Source organism: Oncorhynchus clarkii, chromosome 23 (assembly GCF_045791955.1).
Source record: "Oncorhynchus clarkii lewisi isolate Uvic-CL-2024 chromosome 23, UVic_Ocla_1.0, whole genome shotgun sequence".
Taxonomy (NCBI): domain Eukaryota; kingdom Metazoa; phylum Chordata; class Actinopteri; order Salmoniformes; family Salmonidae; genus Oncorhynchus; species Oncorhynchus clarkii.
The window spans coordinates 50,189,977-50,202,876 of NC_092169.1; the positions used below are offsets into that span (position 1 = coordinate 50,189,977).

At 44.6% G+C, this 12,900-nt stretch overlaps 1 protein-coding gene across 2 annotated transcripts in view; it reads left to right on the top strand.

Annotated features, from left to right (window-relative positions):
- LOC139381962 (thrombospondin-2-like) overlaps nucleotides 1–6,794 on the top strand; it is a 230,861-nt gene extending 224,067 nt beyond the window's left edge. The window contains exons 18-23 of one of the 2 annotated variants that reach the window (XM_071125846.1): nucleotides 1,235–1,462; nucleotides 3,208–3,479; nucleotides 3,861–3,958; nucleotides 4,105–4,244; nucleotides 4,400–4,433; nucleotides 4,950–6,794. In XM_071125846.1, the coding sequence (XP_070981947.1) occupies nucleotides 1,235–1,462; nucleotides 3,208–3,479; nucleotides 3,861–3,958; nucleotides 4,105–4,244; nucleotides 4,400–4,433; nucleotides 4,950–4,953 (776 nt within the window). In that variant the 3' untranslated portion in view covers nucleotides 4,954–6,794. The remainder of the gene's footprint in view (nucleotides 1–1,234; nucleotides 1,463–3,207; nucleotides 3,480–3,860; nucleotides 3,959–4,104; nucleotides 4,245–4,399; nucleotides 4,434–4,949) is intronic. The other variant, XM_071125847.1, reaches the window with a different exon arrangement.
- Nucleotides 6,795–12,900: the final 6,106 nt, after the last annotated feature.

Here is a 12,900-nt window from a genome sequence, read left to right on the forward strand (position 1 = left end):
ATCGTTTTACAGTTCAATATGCCTTGTTCTATTTCCCCTCTCTCTCTATAAAAAGGCAGGTGTATAGTGAAGTATGGTTAGAGGTTTATAAGTAGTATATGCACATCCAGTAACTGTTGTTGAATGCTCCCACAGTTTTATTGTGCAAGTATGGTGGGTGGGTCAGACAGGAAAGAGTTAACAAAAATGAGTATTTCTGGGTCAGGGTTGATGAAGTCATTAGCGTATGACTTCATCGTGCGGAGCAGGAACCCATGATGGTATCATCAGCCCGCTAGCCACCCTGCGGCCAGGACAGTTTTATTTCCAAAAGGGGCATCTGGGCTCGCTTGCTCTCGATTAATCTACAGTGCCCAATTTCAGTTTCATCATGCAGGGTTACCTGGAAATTGTTTAGTTGGCTTTAAATTGAAACAGTCTGTGTGGATAGGGAGGCAGGGAGGGAGACAGATATGGGAAAGATGGAGGGAGAGCGAGAAAGAGAGTGTGCCAGATCCCTTCATCCTCTTCACATCTCATCAAAAAGTGTTTATTTGATAGATTCAAGTCAGCCCCCTGTGCAATAACAAAAGAGTAGAGGAGAAAGTGTAGAAAATGAAGCTACTTCACCGTAGCACAGGCTTTAATCTTGCTGGCCACTTCCCTTCACTCTGTATTATGCCCTGAGTGTATTTCTAATAGACGATGTCCTCTAAGACAGTTACACGTATCAATGGTAGTTTTCATGGCATGCAGAGATGGCTGAGACTCCTTATTGGACTTAGCGGACATACAGTATTAAAAGCTAAACGTTCTTGGGAAAGAATTGTGATTATTTTCTGTTCCGCTTTTTTGATGAAAACTTAGCAGACTAAGTGAAACGTCTGCCTTCCCTGGGGGGGCAGAACCCTAACCTAACCCTGCACCGCGGAACCCTAACCCTGCACCTGGGGGGGGCAATCTTAGTCGCCAGAAAGAAATGATGGACATTTGAAGTAAAGTTACAGGTTAGCATGGATCGTTTTTACTCATCGTGCACCCCAGGAGGAGTAACGGCTGCTTCTCAAAAACGAATGGGGATCCTAATAATAAATCAATGAAAGGGAATAGGAGAGCAACAACCAAAGATGGAACATTGTATTATGAATTCAGGGTGTTATTCATTTAAAAAGCAGACCTCGTTACGACCACAGTCATAGTTGTCACACTAGGACTTTGTATTTTAACCCAGCGTCTTCTGTTCTTCTATCAACAGGCGATGGTAGAGGAGACGCCTGCAAAGACGACTTTGACAACGACAACATCCCGGACATCCTTGACGTGTGTCCTGAGAACAACGCCGTCACCGTCACAAACTTCCGGAAGTTTCAGATGGTGCACCTGGACCCCAAGGGAACCACGCAAATCGACCCCAATTGGGTGGTTAGGCATCAGGGCAAGGAGCTGGTGCAGACCGTCAACTCTGACCCAGGCATCGCTGTTGGTGAGTAGGACATTAACCTCAATATGTAGTCCCTATACTGACGTAAAATATAGAATTATTAGAGATACGTTTGAGATATTTAATTCACTACAGTTTAGAGATGTGCAGGCTGTCAATTCTGACCTTGCATCACAGTGGGCAGGTAGAGCAGGACAACCTTACCTCAGATACTTTTGTATATATAGTGTACATAAAAGTATGTGGACACCCCTTCAAATTAGTGGATTCTGCTATTTCAGCCATATCTGTTGCTGACAGGTGTATAAAATCAAGCACACAGCCGTGCGATCTCCATAGACAAACATTGGCATTAGAATAGCCTTACTGAAGAGCTCAGTTACTTTCAATGTGGCACCATTATAGGATGCCACCTTTCTAACAAGTCAGTTAGTCAAAGTTCTGCCCTGCCGCCCCTGCTAGAGCCGTGCACTTAGAGCCGTCAACTGTAAGTGCTGTTATTGTCAAGTGGAAACGTCTAGGAGCAACAACAGCTCAGCCGCGAAGTGGTTGGTCACATAAGCTCACAGAACGAGAACGTAGAGTGCTGAAGCGCGAAGCAAGTGAAAACCGTCTGTCCTTGGTTTTACAGTTCCAGTTCAATATGCCAAGTTCCAAACTGCCTATGGAAGCAACATCAGCACAATAACTGTTTGCCTGCACTTAACCCTGACCTCAACCCCATCCAACACCTTTGGGATTAATTAGAACGCCGACTGAGATTCAGGCCTAATCACCAAACATCAGGGCAAGTCCCTGCGGCAATGTTCTAACATCTAGCAGAAAGCCTTCCCAGAAAAGTGGAGGCTATTATAGCAGCAAAAGTGGGGACCAACGTCATATTAATGCCCATGATTTTGGAATGAGATGTTCGACGAGCATGTGTCCACATTCTTTTGGCCATGTAGTGTACAGTATATGCATTTTAATTCTGAATCCCTGATGACTTTTTAATAACCAACCATCCTTAGTATTCACATGTTCTGTCTTACCATCCATCCTTAGTATTCACATGTTCTGTCTCACCATCCATCCTTAGTATTCACATGTTCTGTCCCACCATCCATCCTTAGTATTTACATGTTCTGTCCCACCATCCATCCTTAGTATTCACATGTTCTGTCCCACCATCCATCCTTAGTATTCATATGTTCTGTCCCACCATCCATCCTTAGTATTTACATGTTCTGTCCCACCATCCATCCTTAGTATTCACATGTTCTGTCCCACCATCCATCCTTAGTATTCATATGTTCTGTCCCACCATCCATCCTTAGTATTCATATGTTCTGTCCCACCATCCATCCTTAGTATTCACATGTTCTGTCTTACCATCCATCCTTAGTATTCACATGTTCTGTCTTACCATCCATCCTTAGTATTCACATGTTCTGTCCCACCATCCATCCTTAGTATTCACATGTTCTGTCTTACCATCCATCCTTAGTATTCACATGTTCTGTCCCACCATCCATCCTTTGTATTCACATGTTCTGTCTTACCATCCATCCTTAGTATTCACATGTTCTGTCTTACCATCCATCCTTAGTATTCACATGTTCTGTCCCACCATTCATCCTTAGTATTCATATGTTCTGTCCCACCATCCATCCTTAGTATTCATATGTTCTGTCCCACCATCCATCCTTAGTATTCACATGTTCTGTCCCACCATTCATCCTTAGTATTCACATGTTCTGTCCCACCATCCATCCTTAGTATTCACATGTTCTGTCCCACCATTCCAGGCTTTGATGAGTTCAACGCGGTGGACTTCAGTGGTACGTTCTATGTGAATACGGACCGGGATGACGACTACGCTGGTTTCGTGTTCGGCTACCAGTCGAGCGGCCGCTTCTACGTGGTGATGTGGAAGCAGGTCACTCAGACCTACTGGGAAGACAAACCCTCCAAGGCCTTCGGTATCTCTGGTGTCTCCCTGAAGGTGGTCAATTCAACCACAGGCACAGGGGAGAACCTGAGAAATGCCCTGTGGCACACAGGAAACACTAAAGATCAGGTATGCTAAGATCCAAGATTCCATCCAAAGTGGCCACTCACCCTGACACAGCTAAGTCATCCAAAGTGTCCACTCACCCTGACACAGCTAAGTCATCCAAAGTGTCCACTCACCCTGACACAGCTAAGTCATCCAAAGTGTCCACTCACCCTGACACAGCTAAGTCATCCAAAGTGTCCACTCACCCTGACACAGCTAAGTCATCCAAAGTGTCCACTCACCCTGACACAGCTAAGTCATATAAGCCAACAGATCATACTGTGTCTCTGGTGTAGTCATACCCTCTATTTAGCAATCTTTCAGTCAATCAATCAAATATATAAAGTAACCAGAGATCATAGCTCTTTAGTAAATCATTTTTCTCCTCTCTGTTGTCTACAGGTGCGCACTCTTTGGCACGATCCCAAAAACATTGGCTGGAAGGATTACACAGCCTACAGGTGGCACCTCATCCACAGACCCAAAACTGGTTTCATCAGGTGAGCAAGTCTAGCCTAATAGCTAGAATTTAGCTCAGTGGGCTAAAACAGTCTGGTGGCATGTAGGAGACCTGGGATCGAATCCAGTTGATCACACCAAGCGATCATTTTCAATCATTCATGTATTGTCTTGTTGTGTTTTGCAGGGTTGTGGTGTATGAAGGGAAACAGATCTTGGCAGACTCAGGACCAGTGTACGACAAGACGTTTGCTGGAGGACGGTTAGGCCTGTTTGTCTTCTCCCAGGAACTGGTCTTCTTCTCCGATCTCAAATACGAGTGCAGAGGTGAGTTCTATAGCTAGTAGCACCATTCTAGCTCTGTCCCAGATCTGTTGTGTTGAATGGTTGGTTGGTGAGAGATCTCTCCTTTATGGAGACAAAATGCAGCTGAAGGGGGGGAAAGTGTTGTTAAAACCTTCTAAATCTTTTCCAATACTCAGATGAGCTGGAGTTTCCAACTGTGTTGTCCATCAGGTAACGATCATAAAGAGGTCTCTGTTTTGTGTCGGCTGTAAAAAAAATTAATTACAAATAAATACAAAAATCACGCTTTGTTAAAAAGAAAACAGCAGTCATGCTTTTCTTTCTGCTTGTCACCTTGCCTGGTTCCAATGACAATGAGACGTGTGTGTGTGTGTGTGTGTGTGTGTGTGTGTGTGTGTGTGTGTGTGTGTGTGCGACACTGCGGGAGGTCTGGTGTGTGGTCTTAAATGTTTCAGGTGCTACTTTGATCACAAATATGAGAAAACTGCTTGTTCACTGTCACAGTGAAATAGTTGTTGTCTTGCTTTATGGAATGATACACCCAATGCTCCACCTTTTGCTGTATTCAGTGTTGTACATTCCCAGAACCATACTGCCAAACTGTATAGGTATACAGCTGTATACTGTATATAGACTTAATCTACATACTGTATGACTCTGGATATGCTGTTATTCCTTAGCTTTGTGTTTATAAATAATCATACTTTTTCTTCTTTTTTTATCTAGATAACTGAACAGCGTTGGATGTGAAAACTTCAAATGGCTAAAGACACTAAACCTCATAACCTGATCACCAGCCTATTGCTGAGTCGCTTGTCATTTCAACCAAAGAAATGTAGCTTCAACTTCGCCCCTCCAAAGTCTTTTTGCCTCTAACTTTCCATTGAAGGGGCAGCCATGGCCCTTTGCAGTTTTTCTGAGTGCCTTATGTGAAAAGACATTTCCTTGAGAAGTGAAAACAGATGTGGACAAATGAAAAAGGCCTTGGCGATGGGAAAAAACTAAGTAACTGATGTTGACAACATATTATAGGGATTCTTTCAACAACCACTTTTGTGCTTTTCTAACTTTCCACAGCTTTACATTAACAAAAGTAAATATAAAATGATTGTTACTCGATAAATATTGATATTCTTGCTGGAATAGAGAGCAACTTGGTACAGTAAAGGTGTCTAGGTCGCCCAGCAACTAAAGGTCTCTGTATTGAGCTCAGCAGTTTCAGCCATACAGTGAAAAATACGATCAAATGTAATATTAACTGCCAAACTCTTTTTTTATACCAAAGCACACTGATGTATGTTGCTGACTTAATGAAACAAAGTTATAGTTTGTATTGTTTCTTATGCCATCTTGAACTGGTCTTCAGTTACCCATTTAAAATGTTTGTCAAACTCTAAGAAGGTTGACCTTGAGACCGTTTTATAGCATTTTAAAGTACTTTGGGATGTTTATACTAAGTTTGTACTATAATTTCTTCTGTAAATTATTATTGTGAGTTTATGTCTTGTTTGTTTTGTTTGTTAGAGATGGTAAATCATTTATTTATTTGTTTACACTGACGAAATTTCACAATTGAAGTACAACAGAAAAATCGTTGGATATCAACATCAAAATGTCTCAAACATCAAGATAAAATAGACTATCACAAACTTTGTGCACTATGCAGTGTTATGTCATGTATTACTTGATTCATATGTTCACTAATTCCCCAAGAGAGGCCCTATCATTTCAAGTGGAGCAGTTGTAGTAGTTTGGGTTTGTTGTAGCGTTCTATTCCAATACCCCTCCAGCATCCCACTTCGATGGAATCAAGCAATATATTGTGCATGCATTCTAGTAGTATGCTAGTATGGACATTGGAACATAGACTTAAGTGTTGATGTAAGAGTGCTACATTGATGTAAGGGCAAATGTCATGTTTGGGGTTAGTTGTAGTAGTAGTATGTGTGAGAGAACAACAATGATTATTATTATTATCACAGCATCCTTGACCACGACAGCTGAAGGTCTGAGGTTTGAGTGTGTTTGCCTGGTGTGACAGGGGGACATTTCAGATGGGACACAATGAAAACACTTGACTTTATGTCAATGTAAATGTGTCGTTCACGTGTTAACGTAGAAACAGGTGGTCATGAGAAGAGAACTTTCTGTTTTGAATGAGTGAAACATTTAACCATTCTAGAATCTATTCAAACATTTAACCATTCTAGAATCTATTCAAACATTTAACCATTCTAGAATCTATTCAAAAATCAAGTAAAAATGTTTCTTGTAACTTTTGGTTGAATTTTATGTATCAAGGATATTTGCAATGTATAGCTTTTAAGTTGTCATCAGTCTGCATAGCATGAATTGTTTTCAAATGTAGTTTTCTTTGTTAATAACTAGCTTTGTTATATTTTGTGAGGGATATTGCAATGCACAAATGTAAAAAAAAAAGTTAAAAAAAAATGGTATTTGTTTGTTGTTAAATTTACCATTATTAGTTGTGATAGTTGTGGAGGAGTCGTCATGTATGTGTTCCACTTAAAAGAGATGATCTTATTTCCTAAATAAATTGTTTGTACACCATGTCTTCTTCATTGTGATAATGGAAATGATGGATTGTTATAAATATGTCATGAAATGAAATTGATTTATATTTACCATTAAACTGATTGATTGATTAATTAATACATCAGATCCTTTAAATATTGTCCAGTGAAGATAAGATATATAGTCCCTCTATTTGAATCTAAAATAAAAATCAAATCAAATCAAATTGTATTTGTCACATACACATGGTTAGCAGATGTAATGCGAGTGTAGCGAAATGCTTGTGCTTCTAGTTCCGACAATGCAGTAATAACCAACAAGTAATCTAGCTAACAATTCCAAAACTATTACCTTATAGACACAAGTGTAAGGGGATAAAGAATATGTACATAAAGATATATAAATGAGTGATGGTACAGAGCGGCATAGGCAAGATACAGTAGATGGTATTGAGTGCAGTATATACATATGAGATGAGTATGTAAACAAAGTGGCATAGTTAAAGTGGCTAGTGATACATGTATTACATAAAGATGCAGTAGATGATATAGAGTACAGTATATACGTATACATATGAGATGAATAATGTAGGGTATGTAAACATTATATTAGGTAGCATTGTTTAAAGTGGCTAGTGATATATTTTACATCATTTCCCATCAATTCCCATTATTAAAGTGGCTGGAGTTGAGTCAGTGTGTTGGCAGCAGCCACTCAATGTTAGTGGTGGCTGTTTAACAGTCTGATGGCCTTGAGATAGAAGCTGTTTTTCAGTCTCTCGGTCCCAGCTTTGATGCACCTGTACTGACCTCGCCTTCTGGATGATAGCGGGGTGAACAGGCAGTGGCTCGGGTGGTTGTTGTCCTTAAAACCTCTTAAGTCTACCCCCTCCTTTTTCGAACATTCTGTTAAAAATCGCGCAACTTTTCAGCGTCCTGCTACTCATGCCAGGAATATAGTATATGCATATGATTAGTATGTGTGGATAGAAAACACTCTGAAGTTTCTAAAACTGGTTAAATCACGGCTGTGACTATAACAGATCGTGTGTTTCATCGAAAAGCGCAAGAAAAACTGCATTGTCATCATTTTCCAGGGACTTTTTTGTTGGTAAATCCAACTAACTGGATTCAATTTCTTCCGGTCTCCGCCAGGATGTTGTGAGGTGCACATTTTCAGCCATTGATTTGAAGACGAGGAGCTATTGAATATACATCGCCCTGTAATCATTTTGATAGATTATAAACGTTTACTAATACCTAAAGTTGGATTACAAAAGTATTTCGAAGTGTTTTGTGAAAGTTTATCGTCGACTTTTTAATTTTAAAAAATGACACTGCGTTTTAAAACTATGTTTTTTTCTGAATTACACAGCTTCCATAGAAAGCTATTTTGGGTATATATGGACCGATTTAAACGAAAAAAAGACCCAATAGTGATGTTTATGGGGCATATAGGAGTGCCAAGAAAGAAGCTCGTCAAAGGTAATGAATGTTTTATATTTTATTTCTGCGTTTTGTGTAGCGCCGGCTACGCTAAATCTTTGTTTACGTCGCATTCAGGCATTTTGGGGTGTTGCATGCTATCAGATAATAGCTTCTCATGCTTTCGCCGAAAAGCATTTTAAGACTTGTTGGCTAGGTTCACAACGAGTGTAGCTTTAATTCAATACCCTGCATGTGCATTTTGATGAACGTTTGAGTTTTAACGAGTACATTTAGCATTTAGCGTAGCGCATTTGCATTTCCAGGTGTCTACTTGAGACATCTGCGTCTCAAGTAGGAGCAAGAAGTTTTAATGATCTTTATGGCCTTCCTGTGACATCGGGTGGTGTAGGTGTCCTGGAGGGCAGGTAGTTTGCCCCGGTGATGCGTTGTGCAGACCTCACTACCCTCTGGAGAGCCTTACGGTTGTGGTCGGAGCAGTTGCCGTACCAGGCGGTGATACAGCCCGACAAGATGCTCTCGATTGTGCATCTGTAGAAGTTTGTGAGTGCTTTTGGTGACAGGACGAATTTCTTCAGCCTCCTGAGGTTGAAGAGGCGCTGCTGCGCCTTCTTCACGATGCTGTCTGTGTGGGTGGACCAATTCAGTTTGTCTGTGATGTGTACGCCGAGGAACTTAAAACTTACTACCCTCTCCACCACTGTTCCATCGATGTGGAAAGGGGGGTGTGTCCCTCTGCTGTTTCCACAAGTCCACAATCATCTCCTTAGTTTTGTTGACGTTGAGTGTGAGGTTATTTTCCTGACACCACACTCCGAGGGCCCTCACCTCCTCCCTGTAGGCCGTCTCATCGTTGTTGGTAATCAAGCCTACCACTGTTGTGTCATCCGCAAACTTGATGATTGAGTTGGAGGCATGCGTGGCCACGCAGTCGTGGGTGAACAGGGAGTACAGGAGAGGGCTCAGAACGCACCCTTGTGGGGCCCCAGTGTTGAGGATCAGCGGGGTGGAGATGTTGTTGCCTACCCTCACCACCTGGGGGCGGCCCGTCAGGAAGTCCAGTACCCAGTTGCACAGGGCGGGGTACCCTCGCCCGACGTCTCGAATCCAGGATGAAACGAACAGAGTATGCCGGGGCCCCCTCGATGTCCAGAGAAGGCGGAGGAACCTCCCGCACCTCAGACTCCTGGAGCGGGCCAGACACCACCGGCCTGAGGAGAGACACATGGAACGAGGGGTTAATGCGGTAATCGGGGGGAAGCTGTAACCTGTAACAAACCTCGTTCACTCTCCTCAGGACTTTAAATGGCCCCACAAACCGCGGACCCAGCTTCCGACAAGGCAGGTTTTGTGTCGAGAGCGAGACCTGGTCCCCCGGTGCGAACACCGGGGCCTCACTGCGGTGACGGTCTGCGTCAACTTTCTGGCGCAGCACGGCGCGCTGAAGGTGAACATGGGCGGCGTCCCATGTTTCCTCCACGCACCAGAACCAGTCGTCCACCGCAGGAGCTTTAGTCTGCCTCTGATGCCAAGGAGCCAGAACCGGCTGACAACCCAATACACACTGGAAGGGGGAGAGTTTAGTGGAGGAGTGGCAGAGCGAGTTCTGGGCCATCTCTGCCCAGGGCACAAACGCTGCCCACTCCCCCGGCCGGTCCTGGCAATAGGACCTTAGAAACTTACCCACATCCTGGTTAACTCTCTCTACCTGCCCGTTACTCTCGGGGTGAAAACCTGAAGTAAGGCTGATGGAGACCCCCAGACGTTCCATTAACACCCTCCAGACCCTCGAAGTGAACTGGGGACCCGGATCAGACACTATATCCTCAGGCACCCCGTAGTGCCGGAAGACGTGTGTAAACAAGGCCTCCACAGTCTGTAGGGCCGTAGGGAGACCAGGCAGAGGAAGGAGACGGCAGGACTTAGAGAAACGATCCACAACAACCAGGATCGCAGTGTTTCCCTGTGATGGGGGAAGATCGGTCAAGAAATCGATCGTCAGGTGCGACCATGGCTGTTGTGGAACGGGTAAGGGGTGTAGCTTACCTCTGGGCAGGTGCCTAGGAGCCTTACACTGGGCGCACACCGAGCAGGAGGAAACATAAACCCTCACATCCTTAGCCAAAGTGGGCCACCAGTACTTCCTAGTCAGACAGGACATTGTCCGACCAATGCCTGGATGACCAGAGGAGGGTGACGTGTCTCCTGACCCCAGCCTCCAGTATTTATGTTGCAGTAGTTTGTGTCGGGGGACTAGGGTCAGTTTGTTATATCTGGAGTACTTCTCCTGTCTTATCCGGTGTCCTGCATTAATTTAAGTATGCTCTCTCTAATTCTCTCTTTCTCTCTTTCTTTCTCTCTCTCGGAGGACCTGAGCCCTAGGACCATGCCTCAGGACTACCTGGCATGATGACTCCTTGCTGTCCCCAGTCGACCTGGCCGTGCTGCTGCTCCGGTTTCAACTGTTCTGCCTGCGGCTATGGAACCCTGACCTGTTCACCGGATGTGCTACCTGTCCCAGACCTGCTGTTTTCAACTCTCTAGAGACAGCAGGAGCAGTAGAAATACTCTTAATGATCGGCTATGAAAAGCCAACTGACATTTACTCCTGAGGTGCTGACTTGCTGCACCCTCGACAACTACTGTGATTATTATTATTTAACCATGATGGTCATTTATGAACATTTGAACATCTTGGCCATGTTATTTTTTTTGTGTGTGTTTTTTTGTGGACTTTTTACCCCTTTGTCTCCCCAATTTCGTGGTATCCAATTGTTTTTAGTAGCTACTATCTTGTCTCATCGCTACAACTCCCGTACGGGCTCGGGAGAGAAGAAGGTTTAAAGTCATGCGTCCTCCGATACACAACCCAACCAAGCCGCACTGCTTCTTAACACAGTGCGCATCCAACCCGGAAGCCAGCCGCACCAATGTGTCGGAGGAAACACCGTGTACCTGGCGACCTTGGTTAGCAGGTCCCTGAAAATCTTGTCTACAAATGCTTGGAAGACTGATGGAGCCTTCATCAACCCGTACGGCATGACGAGGTACTCAGAATGCCCTGAGGTCGTACTGAACGCCGTCTTCCACTCATCTTCCTCCCGGATACGCACCAGGCTGTAAGCACTCCTGAGATCAAATTTGGTGAAGAAGCGCGCCCCGTTCATTGACCCAATCGCCGTGGCGATTAGAGGTAGTGGATAACTGTACTTCACAGTTATTTGATTAAGGCCTCGATAGTCAATACACGGGCGCAAACCTCCCTCCTTCTTCACAAAAAAAGAAACTGGAGGAGGTGGGTGAAGTGGAGGACCGAATGTACCCCTGACGCAGTGATTCGGAGACATATTTTTCCATAGCCACCGTCTCTGCCTGTGACAAGGGATACACGTGACTCCTGGGAAGTGTGGCGTCTACCAGGAGATCTATCGCACAATACCCCGGTCGATGGGGTGGTAATTGAGTCGGTAATTGAGTCGCGAGAGCCAAATCGGCATACTCGTGGGGAATGCGCACGGTGGAAACCTGGTCTGGACTCTCCACTGTAGTAGCACCTATGGAAACCCCTAAACATCTACCCGAGCACTCTCGCGACCACCCAGTGAGAGCCCTCCGTTGCCATGAAATAGTGTGGTTATGACAAGCGAACCAGGGTAGATCTAGCACCACTGGAAACGTAGGAGAGTCACTGAGAAAGAGACTGATTTTCTCTGTGTGACCCCCCTGCGTCACCATGCCCAGAGGAGCGGTGGTCTCCCTAATCAACCCTGACCCTAATGGTCAACTAACTAAGGCATGAACTGTGAAGGGCATTTCCACAGGAACGATGGGGATCCCGAAACTAAAGGCTAATGATCTGTCTATAAAATTCCCAGCCGCGCCTGAATCGACGAGCGCCTTATGCTGGGAATGCGGGGAACAACTTGCACAAATGTTTTTGTTCATTATGTTTCCTGAATTTCCCCCGCATTCCCAGCATAAGGCGCTCGTCGATTCAGGCGCGGCTGGGAATTTTATAGACAGATCATTAGCCTTTAGTTTCGGGATCCCCATCGTTCCTGTGGAAATGCCCTTCACAGTTCATGCCTTAGTTGACCATTAGGGTCAGGGTCATGCTGATCGTGCTGATCGTGCTGCTGCTCCAGTTTCAACTGTTCTGCCTTATTATTATTCGACCATGAACATCTTGGCCATGTTCTGTTATAATCTCCACCCGGCACAGCCAGAAGAGGACTGGCCACCCCACATAGCCTGGTTCCTCTCTAGGTTTCTTCCTAGGTTTTAGCCTTTCTAGGGAGTTTTTCCTAGCCACCGTGCATCTACACCTGCATTGCTTGCTGTTTGGGGTTTTAGGCTGGGTTTCTGTACAGCACTTTGAGATATCAGCTGATGTACGAAGGGCTATATAAATAAATTTGATTTGATTTTGATTTGCAACAGAAGGCTCTTGGTGAGAATGGTGCCTTCTCACCTGAGGTGACGCCAGAGTGCCCTGCCTGCTGCCTCGACTCCCAGAGGAACCAACCCGGCACCGACCGGCAGTGTGACCTCTGCGGCCACAGATGGTGCATGAGACGGAACCTCTTCCGGTCTCCCTGAGTGCAGCACCACCCAGCTCCTTGGGCATCGGAGTGGTGGTGCTGGGGGATGGAACCGACAGACAGATATGGATACAATCATTTCAAAGCTATTTTTTT